Genomic DNA, 13,562 nt, shown 5'->3' on the forward strand with positions numbered 1-13,562 from the left:
AGTTGTATCAAGGTAGAATAATATAAAATCTCTGACAAAGGACAGAGTTGGAGGGGAGGGTGTCTGATGCTGTTTAATCTTAGCCAGTACTAGCCTGGATTTCAGAGTATTCTCTACTGTTTATTCACATAAGTAATAAATGTAGGAAAACCCAGTTTTAAAAGGACATTGGAAATTAACATTTCACACTCATTTACTTGCTGGTATTTGACAGTGTTGATTTGAGGGCCCAGCTATGAGGTTTCCAATTATAATCTCCTTCCTTTAATGACTAAAGCCTGCAAAATTGGTCTTCACCATTCTAAAAGGCCAATTGACCGATTAATGCCTTGTAGTACCCTTAATTTAATTGCTGTAAATTAAAGCATGAAATAATGGCTCTGAGATGTTAATCATGAAGGATGTGGTTTCATGGTACTTGGAGGCACATGATAAAATAGGGCGTAGTCTGCATGGATTCCTCAAAGGAAAATCTTGCCTGACAAATCTGTTAGAATACTTTGAGGAAAGTATTCCTTTGAGGAATCCTTACAAGCAGGATAGAGAAAGGAGAATCAGCGGATGTTGTGTACTTGGATTATCAGAAGGCCTTTGACAAGGTGCCACACATGAGCCATGGTATTACAGGAAAGATGCTAGCATGGATAAAGCAGTGGTTGATTGGCAGGAGGCAAAGTGTGGGAATAAAGGGGGCCTTTTCTGGTTGGCTGCCAGTGACTAGTGTTCCACAGGGTTCTGTATTGGGACCAATTCTTTTTATGTTATATCTCAGTGACTTGAATTGAAGGTTTTGTTGCAAAATGTATGGATGATATGAAGATAGGTGGAAGGGCAGGTAGTTTTGAGGAAGTAGAGAGGCTACAGAAGGACTTAAAAGAGATTAGGAGAATGGGCAAAGAAGTGGCAGATGGAATACAGTGTCAGGAAGCATATGGTCATGCTTTTTGGTAGAAGGAATAAACGGCTGGACTAATTTCTAAATAGAGAGAAAATTCTAAAATCTGAGGTGGAAAGGGACTTGTGAGTCCTTCCCTAAAGGTTAATTTTCAGATTGAGTCAGTGGTGAGGAAGGCAAATGCGATGTTGGTAATCATTTCAAGAGGACTGGAATATGGAAGCAAGGATGAAATATTGAAGATTTATAACGCATTGGTAAAGCCTCACTTAGAGTTTCATGAGCAGTTTTGGCCCCTTGTCTAAGAAAGGGTGTGCTGACATTGGAGAGGGTTCAAAGGAGGTTCATGAAAATGATTCCAGGATTGAAAGGCTTGTCATATGAAGAGCGTTTGATGTTTCTGGGCCTCTACTTGCTGGATTTCAGTAGAATGAGGGGTGACCTCGTTGAATCCTATTGAATTTTGACAGGCCTCAATGGAGTGGATGTGGAGAGTGGGATGGTCTAAGATAGGAGGACACTTAGCCTTAGCAGAGAGGGGCATCCTTTTAGATCAGAGATAAGGAGAAATTTCTTTAGCCAGAGAATGGTGAATCTGTGGAATTCATTGTCACAGGCGGTTATGGAGGCCAAGTCTTTAGATATGTAAGAGGTTGATAGATTCTTGATTAGTCAGGGCATGAAGGAATATGGGGAGAAGACAGGAGATTGGGGCTGAGAGGGAAAATAGATCAGCCATGATGAAATGGCAGAGCAGATTTGATGGGCCAACTTGCCTAATTCTCCTCCTGTATCTCGTAGTTTATGGTCTTAATTTCCATACTTCTTAAAGACAACGAGAGAGGTCATTCAGCCCATCGAGTCTCTGCCAGCCACAGAGCAATACTATTCTCCAACTAATTTTTCTGATACTCTATTCTCCCCACGGTTCCATCAGATTCAGAATCAAAATCAGGATCAAGTTTATTTTCAGTGACACGCGATATGTAGAACAATGTGTTGTTTTGTAGCAGCAGTAAAGTGTAAACTAAATGCTACTACAAAAAATATAAGTAATGCAGAAAGAGAATAGTGCAAAATAGTGAATAGTGGTTCGGGCACCATTCAGAAATCTGATGGTGAAGAGTTGAGTGTGTGTCTTCAGGATCCTGTACCTCCTTTCTGATGGTAGTAATGACAAGAGGACAAGTCCTCGATAGGGCGGGTCCTGGATGTCACCTTCTTGAGGCACTGACTGTTGAAGATGTCCTCAGTGGTGGGGAGGCTAGTGTTGTTATGGAGCCGGTTGAGTCTACAACCCTCTGCATCTGTACCTACCCTGTGCATTGGCAGTGATCCGCCTACTCCACCAGTAGGCATTTGCGAGAGTCTTTGATGCCATCCCAAATCTCCTCAAGTTCCTAATGAAGTGTAGTCACTGGCTTGCCTTCTTCATGATTGTGTCAATATGTTGAGCCCAGGATTACTCCTCTGAGATGCTGGTGCCCAGGGTATTGAAGTTTTCTCATCACAAGATGCCCAGTCTCTGGCCTTAGAATCCATGTGGCTGGTCCAGTTATGCGTTTCTAGTCAGTTGTAATCCCACCTACCTTTAACTTGTTCTGTAGCCCTGCTCTTCAAGTACAGGCCCAAATACTGTTTGAAGGAGAAGTGTTCTGCCTCCATTTTCCAGCTGAAATATTCTAGAGTTTGCCTCGAGTCCTACCATTAATTCATTTAGTCTAACCCTGGTCTTAGCACCTTTGATAAGGGTCGGTATGTAGTCTCAACCCGAGACATTAACAGTCACTTTGTTTCCACAGATGCTGCCCAAGTCCTCCAGTGACTTGTATTTCATGTCCTTTCAGTGAGACTGATTTGTGACTTAGCTCCATCTGCATGCATTTTCTTTCCACTCTTAGTACTTTTGATTAATAAAATCATACCTGTCATTGCTCAGTTAAAAATTCAGTTTGTCCTTTTTGCCCTGTTCGTGGCCAATTAAAATGTAAACTGTTTGCCAGGCTATTAATTAATGTTTTTCTATACTTACTTGTACACTTTATGTACCTGGATTCTCCTCAGCTCAATGTGAATATGACTGCCAGTGAATTTCTTTATTTTATTTTATATTCTGAGGCAATAAGGGGACCATTTGACCCAGTGAGTCAGAGTCAAACAGCATGGAAAAGGTTCCTTGGCCCAACTCGTCCTTGCCTGCTGTGTTGTGCAATGAACAAGTCCCATTCAGCCCAAGGCTTTACACCTCTCCTATCCATGTAGCTATCTAGATGGCTTTTAAACATTGTTAATGTGCCTCCCTCAACTACTGTTTCTGGCATCTCATCCCAAATATGTGCCACTCTTTGCATGAAGAAGCTGCCCCTGATGCTCCTTTTAAAACTCCTGTCTCTGATTTTAAACCTGTTTGTAGTACCCCTCCCTGGGACAAAAGAATATGTATTGTGTTTCCATGTTTGCCTTCCTGAAGTATCTCCTCACAGATGTTGGGATTAAATTCCATTTGTCACTGTCATGTCAAACCAACATTTGATTGATGTTCCGTTTTTCTTGCTCTCCGCAACACCAATTTTTTTTATCACCAGCATACAACCTATGCCACTCTATAAACATGATCAAAATCAATCTTAAATCCAAAGATGCAAAAGTGCATCATCTGTGCAAAGTCAGATCACATGCAATGAAACATTGAAACATGCAGTGTAATGTATTGTTTGCACCGAGGATGTGTTGGAGACCTGCTCTGGCACCCCTAGCATGCGGTCTTGGGGAGAACGTACAAGCTCATTACAGACTGCAGTGGGACTGAAGCTGTTGCTGTAAAGTGTTACATTAATTGCCACGCTACTTCCTCTCAGTTAGTTCCTGGTAATCTGTTCTCTGCCACATACCCATTAACTGCACCTTGTTATGCATTAACATATCGATGCAACAACTCGAAGTTGCCCCGATTATCCTGCACTAGGGTTAATCTATACTTGGCCTGAATCTGCACATTTGAGTTCCAGGATTTGATCGGAGTGGGGTAGGGAATCAAAGTGGCAGACAGCGACAATCTCAGGGACACAGGCTGTCCTCAGGTTTCCCCGCCCCATGATGTTGCTCGTAAATTGGTTGGTGTTATGTTGAATGCTGACAGCTAAGGCATTCGAATCAGAATCAGGTTTATATTCACGGAGAACAGAATTTGTTTTGCAGCAGCTGTGCAATGCTGGTGAGTGCCTTTAGTAATGGATGCTGCCTTCTTGTGGTACCACCTCCTCTATTGTGGGGAGGGTTGGAGCTGGTTGAGCGAACGACTCTCTGCAGCCTCTTGCAATCCAATGCATTGGAGCCTGCAACCAGTCAGAATGTTCTCCTCTGTCTGTCTGGAGAAATTTGCCAGTCTTTGATGACGTAACCAATCTCCTCAAGCTCCTAGTGAAATATAGCTGCTGGTATGCGTTCTTTACGATTGTATTTTTTTCTTTCCCTTGTGAAAGGCAGTGGACTTAGGAAAGGGCATCTGTGAACATTTTCATTCAGTGTTCCCACAGACTAAATTAAATCAGAACTAGAATTACCTCTTGCACAAGAGATTCTGCAGATTCTGGAAATCCAAACTAACACACACAATATGCTGGAGGAACTCAGCAGGTCAGGCAGTGTCTATGGAAAGGGATGAACAGTCGACGTTTCGGCACGATACCCTTCATCAGTTCTGGCAAGAAAGGGGAACTAGTCAGAAATAGAAGGTGGGGGGAGGGGAAGGAGTACAAGCTGGAAGGTGATAGGTGAGACCATAAGATATAGGAGCAGAATTAGGCCATTTGGCCCATCGAGTCTACTCTGCCACTTCATCATGTCTGGTCCATTTTTCCTCTCAGCCCTAATCTCTAGGCTTCTCCCCATATCCCTTCATGCCCTGATAATCAAGAATCTATCAACTTCTGCCTTAAATGTACCCAATGACTTTGCCTCCGCAGCCATCTGTGGCAATGAAATCCACAGATTCACCACCCTCTGGATAAAGAAATTAATCCACATCTCATTTTAGGTGGACATTCCTCTATTCTGAGGCTGTAACTTCCTACTAATTCCCAGTTCTCTAACGTCCCACTAATCTTTGCTCTATTATGTGCCCTCTCTTTGGCTTTTATATTGGTTTTGACTTCTCTTGTCAGCCTGGGTTGTGTCATCTTGCCTTTAAATTACTTCTTCTTTGGGATTTATCTACTATGCACCTACCAAATTACTCCCAGAAATTCCAGCTATTGCTGCTAGTGTTCCTTTCCAATCAATTTTGGTCAGCTCCTCTCTCATGCCTCTGTAATTCCCTTTACTCCACTGATACGTCTGACTTTAGATTCTCCTTTTCAAATTGCAGGGTGAATTCAATCATATCATGATCACTGCCTCTCAGGTTTCCTTTGCCTTCAGCTCTCTAATCAATTCTGGTTCATTGCACAACACCCAATCCAGAATGGCTGATCCCTGAGTGGGCTGAACCACAAGCTGCTCTGTGAAGTAATCTTATAGGCATTCTACAAATTCTCCCTCTTAAAGCGGAGGTCAAAGCTTACAGGGAGATGGTAGGAGAATGGGATTGAGAGGGATCAACCATGACAGGATGGCAGAGCAGGCTCGAAGGGCCGAATGGCATAAATCTTTTTCTATGCCATCTTAAGGCCAGTATGCAGTGTACTGTTTTCACCACCCTGTGTAAAAGGTCTGTGTATGACTTCATTAGAGAACGAAATAACCAAACTGGATTTAGTGGCACACTTGGTATTTAACCTGTAGCCTGAACACCTGGAGCAATGATAAAGAAATATGATTCAAACACCTCCACAAATGATCTGGCAAAACTTAATGCTGCAAATGATAACCACAAGAGATTCTGCCGATGTTGGAAATCCAGAGCAACACACACAGCATGCTGCAGGATTTCAGCAAGTCAGGCAGCATCTATGAAGGGGAATAAACAGTGGACTTTTCAGGCCAAAGCTCTTCACCAGGACTGCTCTTTCCTATCCAGAGATGCTGCCTGGCCTGCTGAGTTCCTCCAACATTTGTGTTTGTTGCTATGCTGCAAATTACTGCTATCAGAGTGTTGGTACAACTCTTCGGCCCTCTCTGTTTCTCGAAATGCCTCTAAAATGGGCTATCAAAGCCAAATTTAATGGTAATTAAGGTAGGTATTAAATACACTAGGTTTATCCTGTGAATATTCAAAAGTGCATGTTGTCTAAGCACAAGAGGTTCTGCTGATGCTTGAAATCCAGAGTAAGACACACAAATGTTGGAGGAGGAAGAGTCAGGAGCGTGGGGTTGAGAGGGTTAATTAATCAGTCATAATGGAAAGGCAGGGCAGAGTTGCTGAGTTTCCCTGCATTTTGTGTGTCTTATTTGTGATCTATCTAATATGGGTCAATAGTTAGTGCTTATTTGATTTGTAGTACTCCAGATTGAATGTCTTAATTACCAAAATGCTGTGGTGTGAGAGGAATAACTGCATGACTTTTAACTTTATTTTTTTTCTCTTTGCTAGGAAAGACCAGAATCTTCTGTCCCCAGTAAATTGTTGGTACCTACTTTTGAACCAAGTCAGGAGAGAAAGCAAAGACCACGCAACCTTGAGTGACATCTATCTAAACAATGTCATCATGCGTTTTATGCAGATTAGTGAGGACTCTACAAGACTCTTCAAAAAGGTAAATTAGGTTCACGTGCCACGTTTTGAATGACTCTGAGCTTTCATATATTAGCAATTCTCCTTTTGATTTAGCAACAGATCAAATTTGCAAATCGAAAACCAATGGCAAGATGTAATGGATTCCCAGAGCTGGGAACGGTCTGATATTGGTGTTGTCACATGTGCAGCAAAAAGCTTTTGTTTCGCTTGCCATCCAGACAGACCGTGACATGCAGTATGTAATTACATCAGGGTGGTGAATGGAAAACACAGTGCAGAATATAGTAAACATGAGAAAGTCTGCCGATGCTGGAAATCCAAAGCAGCACACAGAAAGATGCAGGAATTCAGCATCATGGAAGTGAATGACCAGCTGACGTTTTGGGCCGAGACCCTTCTTCAGGACTGGAAAGGAAGGGAGAAGATGCCAGAATAAAAAGGTGGGGGGGAGAGGAAGGAGGATAGCTAGAAAGAGATGCGAGAAGCCAGGTGGGTGGGAAAGGTCAAGGGCTGGAGAGAAGGAATCTGAAATGAGAGGAGAGTGGACCATAGGAGAAAGGAAAGGAGGAGGGTCTCAGGGGAATGTGATAGGCAGAAGAGGTAACAGGCCAGAGTGGGGAATAGAAAAAGAGGGGAGAAGGAGGGAAAAGTTTTTTTTTACCAGATTCATGCCGTCAGGTTGGAGGCTACCCGGACAAAATATATGGTGTTGCTTCTCCACCCTGAGGGTGGTCTCATCTTGGCACAAGAGGAGGCCATGGACCATCATGTCAAAACAGGAATGGGAATTGGAATTAAAATGTTTGGCCACGGGGAAATGGTGGACAGACCAGAGGTGCTTGATGAAGCAGCCCCCCAGTTTACAATGGGTCTCACCAGTGTAGAGGAGGCTGCATCAGGAGCACCAAATGCAATAGACAACCCCAGCAGATTCGCAGATGAGGTGTTGTCTCATTTGGAAAGACTTTTTGGGGCCCTGAATGGAGGGAGGAAGGAGGTAAATAGGCAGATGTAGCACTTAAGCAGTTTGTAGGGATAAGTGCCGTGAGGGAGGTTAGGGTGAAGGGATGAATGGCCAAGGGAATCATGAAGGTAGTGATTCCTGCGTAAAGTGGAGGAGGGGGAGGTAAAGATACGTCTGATGTTAGGATCCCTTTGGAGGTGGCAGAAGTTACGGAGGATGATGTGTTGGATATGGAGGCTGATGAGGTGGTCGCTAAAGACAAGAGGAGCCCCAGCACTGTTAATGTGGAGGGAAGATGGGGTGACCATGGCTGCTTGAGAAATGAAGGAAATGTGGGTGAGGGCAGCTCTTCGAAGGAGGAGGAAATCTCTGATGTCCTGGAATGGAAAGCCACATCCTGGGAACAGATACACTGAAGATGAAGGAACTGAGAAAAGGGAATTGCATTTTTACAGGAGACGTGGTGGGAAGACATATAGGCAAGGTGGGAATCGGTAGATATATAAAAGATGTCAGTCGACAGTTTGTCTCCTGAGATGGCATTAGAGAAAGGGGAAGGAAGTATCAGAAATGGACCAAGTGAATTTAAGGGCAGGGTTAGAGGCAAATTTGATGAAATTGATGAACTCAGCATGGGTGCATGAAGCAGCACCAATGCAGTCATCAGTGTAGTGCAGAAAACATTAGGGAGCATCACCGGGAAAGGCTTGGAACATGAACTGTTTTACGTAGCCAACAAAGAGGCATGTATAGCTGGAGCTCACGTGGCTACCCCTAGAGAATGGAGAAAGTGGGAAGAGCTGAAGGAGAAGTCGTTGAGGGTGAGGACCAGTTTTGCCAGATCAGTGGTTCTGACATACCTTCTGCCTCAGAGAGGGCATCTCCCTCAGAAGGCTTTTGAGAGTCTGGGGGGAAGCCGTTAAGACACAGATTGATTCACTCCTTGAAGGACAGGTTAGGTGGGGCCCATGTCCTTAAAGACTCAATGCATTAAATGGGTTTGAATGTAGATAAGTCAGGACCTGTGAAACCCTTGATCTGTTGGTTTAGATGGTGCCTTGGTAGTGTAGCGGTTAGCGTGATGTTGTTACAGCTCGGTACGTCGGAGTTCGGATATCAATCCAGGTATCCTTGTGGGTTCTCCCTGTGGAATGTGTGGGTTTTCTCCAGGTGCTCTGGTTTCTTCCCATAGTCCAAAGATGTACTGGGTAGTAGGATAATTGGAAATTGTAAGTTGCTGCCTGATTAGGTTAAGATTAACTCAGTGGTGACGGGGCTTGGCTCGAAGGACTGGAAGGGGCTGTTTCACACTTTATTTCTGATTGAATGAATAAATAAATAAACAAACAAACAGATTGACAAATAAATTAATTAATTTCAATGATAAAACTGAAAGGACTGCATGCTAATGGTGCATGTGGCTGAACTGCAAGTATTCGTTGTCTTGGCTACATGGTGATATTTCAAACAATTCCATAGGAGAAGCACAGTTCCCCTTTGTTTGAACAAGGCTAGATTCTGCAATGTCAGCCAATTACCTGTCAGCATTAAAGCAGCAAGAATTTACATTACCTCTCGTTCGGAGCGAAGTCTGAATGGAAAGGAATGAATGGAAGGTCACAGTAAAGCCTACAATAGCTAAATTTTTCCTGTCTTGCTCTGTTATCTCATCACAAATAGACAATCTCTGGTAATGCTGAGCACAGAAACATAAAGGTTAGCTTTGTTTGTACATGTACATTGAAACATGGAGTGAAATGTGTTGTTCCTTCAAAGCAAATCAAATCAGCAGGGGCAGGGTTTGTGCTGGGCCGCCCACAGATGTCTCCACAATTCTGGTGCCGACACAGCATGGTCATAACCCACTAGTCTTAACCATACGTCTTTGGAGTGTGATGCTATTGGGTTTGCTGACCATGAAGTTCTAAACTCGAACAAAGACCTTAACTCTGATCCAATATAGTTAGCAATGAATATAATCACTAAAAGGAGATCATACTGTACCTATCTACTTTTCAAAGACTAGTTCACTTCCCTCTTTATCCTCCATGGCAAGTTTAGCCACCAATATCCACATTTCAGTGGTGGGTCTCACGTCGTTTACCAGCGAGGAGATGCTTCCAGCTGACAAAATAGATCAAACACAGTTCATTTATTTTCAATAATGCTCATTTAAATAACCATATAACCATATAACAATCACAGCACGGAAACAGGCCATCTTGGCCCTTCTAGTCCATGCCGAACTCTTAATCTCACCTAGTCCCACCTACCCGCACTCAGCCCATAACCCTCCACTCCTTTCCTGTCCATATACCTATCCAATTTTACCTTAAATGACACAACTGAACTGGCCTCTACTACTTCTACAGGAAGCTCATTCCACACAGCTATCACTCTCTGAGTAAAGAAATACCCCCTCGTGTTTCCCTTAAACTTCTGCCCCCTAACTCTCAAATCATGTCCTCTCGTTTGAATCTCCCCTACTCTCAATGGAAACAGCCTATTCACGTCAACTCTATCTATCCCTCTCAAAATTTTAAATACCTCGATCAAATCCCCCCTCAACCTTCTACGCTCCAATGAAATGCAGACAAAATTCTTAAAACACATTTAAAGCTCACAGAGATTTTCTATCTTATATAGGTTTTTCAAATTACAAACAATTTCAATAACACAAAGAATTGGAACATCTGCCATCCGATTCCTTGAACCTGTGAACACTACCTCACTTTTTAAATATATATTATTTCAATTTTAGCACAATTTTTAATCTATTCAATATACGTATGCTGTAATTATTAATTATTCTTATTATTTTATTATTTTTTCTTCTATATTCTGTATTGCATTGAACTGCTGCTGCTAAGTTAACAAATTTCACGACACATACTGGTGATAACAAACCTGATTCTGATTCTGAGTTTCCAAAACTGAGATACAATTCCTATAAGCTAAAAAGAGAATAAATGAGCTGCAGGCAAACAAATCTTCCATCACAGAAATCAAAGGCAGAGGAACTGATGTTTCTGACCATTCCTAATAAGCCTGACTGCTTTCTACATTTATATGTTTTCTGCCACTTGGGTGACTTTACAAGTATATAATAACAGTATGAAAGCTTCTGGGAACAGAGTTTCCAGATTCCTACAATTAATGCTGTGAAGCTGAATCTTTGAATGTACAAACCTTCCAGCTATTAACAGATCAGCTACTTGATGTGTTAAGTGATAATATCAATTGAGACTGCATCTGCAAGTTTTGTTGAACTAATTAACCTAGCTATATTGTCTGATTTGAAATTAAATAACCCCATTGTTTTGCATTGCAACCTTTGAGAACTCAGCTCAGGTGCTGTGACCAGCATTCTGTGTTCTATAGACAGTATGTTTGTTTGCAAAGTTGTTCTTTTAACTTCAGACTGATTATTGCTTCTCATTAACATGAAGAACTGAAGATGCTCTTGTTTATGACAAGAAGTGAAACCAAGAATATTGTTTGGAGGGCTATCTTACTAAAAAACAACCCTTTTGATCTCTAGACATTTCAGCTGCTATGTTAGAGAGCCAAGCTTGGCAAAAAAAGAAAAGAAAGCCTGTTGGCCTTGGACAGTGAATGTCCATCACAGGTGCAATTGCCAACAATTATATAGAAGCTGCCAGATAGAGTCACACAGCACAGAAACAGGCTGTTCATCCCGTCTGCTCCATACTGACTAAATTTCCCATCTAACCTAATTCCACTTGCTCATGTTTGCCCCAAAGCCCTCTGGATCCCTTTCCTGTCCAAGTGCCCATCCAAGCACCTTATAAGTATCATTAATGTATCTACCTCCAGCAGCTACTTCCATATACTGGCCACCCTCTGAGTGAAAAAGTTGCTCCCCTGATCTCCATTAACTCTCTCCCCTCTCACCTTAAATCTACGCCCCCTGTTTTTTGAGGACACAAGTTTAAACGGGAGGGGAAAAGGCAGGGCGAAAGACTGTGTGCACCTCTATAAGATCTCTCCAAATGCTGCTCTTCTTCCTATGCTCCAGTGAAAGAGGCTCCAAACCGCTCGGTCTCTGTCCATAACTCACTCCCGTAAGTCCCCACAACATCCTCACAGATCTCCTGCGCACTCTTTCCAGCTTAATTGTAATGAGTTCTTAGTGCCTGTGTGGGGCGCTGGAGAGCATTGGGTTCTGAGGTTTTTAGAGCATCTAAATTTGTTACTTATTTTTATAATGATGGTTGTTAATCATTTAGAGTTCTTTTGTTTTTCTCCAGCGACTCACCCTTTGTAATACTGTCTCCGGGTACCTTCTGGTTTAAGCTTGTCAAGTTTAGTTTGTTAGGCTCAGGAATTACATTTTATTTGTTTTATTTAAGCAGATGCCTGATTAGCGCTAATCGCGGGGTCCTAGTTTTGAGAATGTTACTTCTTGCAATGTCGTTCAGCCGAGCCATCGATGTTCTTTTGAAATTATGGTTGCCCTCACTGCCGTCTCTACATCAGAGTCTGTCTTTCCTCAGCACTTGGGTTCTGATATTGCCAGCGCACATTGTGACATTAATGGCATCTTTCCGATAGCAGGGTAACCAAAACTAAACATAGTGTTCCGGATGCAGCCTCACCAGTGTCTTGTACAACTGCATCATAAGTTCCCAACTTGTATAATTCCACATCCAAAAACATGCGGTTTGGTAGGTTAACTGATCACTAAAATTGCCTCTAGTCTATAGGTGAGTGGTAGATTTGCAGGGAGTTGAAAGGAAGAGACTGAATATTGAAAACTTAGATAGAGTGGGCGTGCAGAGGATGTTTCCAAAAGTAGTAGAGTCTAGGACCAAAGGGCACAGGCGCAAAAGAGAAGTCTGCCTCTTTAGGACAAAGATGAGGAGGAAAGTCTTTAATCAAGAGGGTGGTGAGTCTGTGGAATTCATTGTCACAGACAGCTTTGGAGTCCAAGTCATTGAGTATATTTAGCGCAGAGGTTAATAGGTTCTAGATCTGTAAGTGTGTCAAAGGTTACAGGGAGAAGGCAGGAGAATGAGGTTGAAAGGGAAAAGAAATCAGCCATGGTCAACTGACAGAGCAGTCTTGATGGGCCAAAAGGCCTAATTGCACTCCTATGTTTTATGGTGTTTTATGTACTGCAGTTTCTTTGTAACTGCAACTTTATATTCTGCATTCTGTTTTCGATGCATTGATGTATGGCATGACCTGGATGGCATACAAACCAAGTTCTTTTCACTGTATCGGTACATGTGAGAATAATAAAAAGTCAAAGCTGAGTTAATTGTCATCGCCACAAATATGAGTGTGCGCAGGTGCAGTGAAAAGCTTACTTGCAGAGGCGTCACAGGCACAGAGCATCGGATAAGCAGCATTCACAAGAAAAACAAATTAAGCACAATTTTTACATGAAAGAACTTAATAAGAAAGAAAGTCCCTTTTAGTGGTAAGTGGTATATTGTTATACTGCAGTTGGAGTTGTATCAGTTGGTTCCAGAGCCAGGTCATTGCAAAGAAGTAGGTGATCCTGAACCTGGTGGGGTGTGACTACAGGCTTCTGTACCTCCTGCCTGATGGTAGCTGTGAGGAGATGCCGTGGCCTGGCGTTGGAGATCTTTGATGATCGATGTTGCCTTCTTGAGGCAGCACCTCTTGTCAATGGGTTGCGGGAAGGGATGTACCTCTCAAGTAGTGGGCAAAGTCCTCCACTCTCTGCAGCTTCTTCCATTTCTGCACATTTGAATTGCTACACCAGACCGTGTTGGAACCAGTCACAACACACTCAGCAGCACATCCGCACAACTTTGTTACAGAAGTTGGTTAAGTGGTTCGGTGACAAGCTGAACCTCAAAAGAAACCCCGGGCTGCTTTCCTTGTGATTGTGTTTATGTGTAGGACCCAGGACCTTTCAAGTGATACGTTAATTAATGCAGCTGACTCACTCCACTGCTGATTCCCCAGTGTAGACTGGCACAAGTCCGTCCTTCATCCCCTTTCTGATGTCAACAATCAGTTCTTCGGTTTAAGTG

General features: G+C 42.8%; 1 protein-coding gene across 7 annotated transcripts in view; it reads left to right on the forward strand.

Moving 5' to 3' along the window:
• The window catches only part of srgap1a (SLIT-ROBO Rho GTPase activating protein 1a), a 317,376-nt gene that overhangs the window by 176,300 nt on the left and 127,514 nt on the right, over window positions 1-13,562 (forward strand). For all 7 annotated transcript variants that reach the window (XM_059977536.1, XM_059977537.1, XM_059977541.1 and 4 more), the window contains exon 3: window positions 6,426-6,588. In XM_059977536.1, coding sequence (XP_059833519.1) covers window positions 6,426-6,588 — 163 coding nt within the window. The remainder of the gene's footprint in view (window positions 1-6,425; window positions 6,589-13,562) is intronic.

This window comes from Hypanus sabinus, chromosome 8, assembly GCF_030144855.1.
Source record: "Hypanus sabinus isolate sHypSab1 chromosome 8, sHypSab1.hap1, whole genome shotgun sequence".
NCBI classification, from domain to species: domain Eukaryota; kingdom Metazoa; phylum Chordata; class Chondrichthyes; order Myliobatiformes; family Dasyatidae; genus Hypanus; species Hypanus sabinus.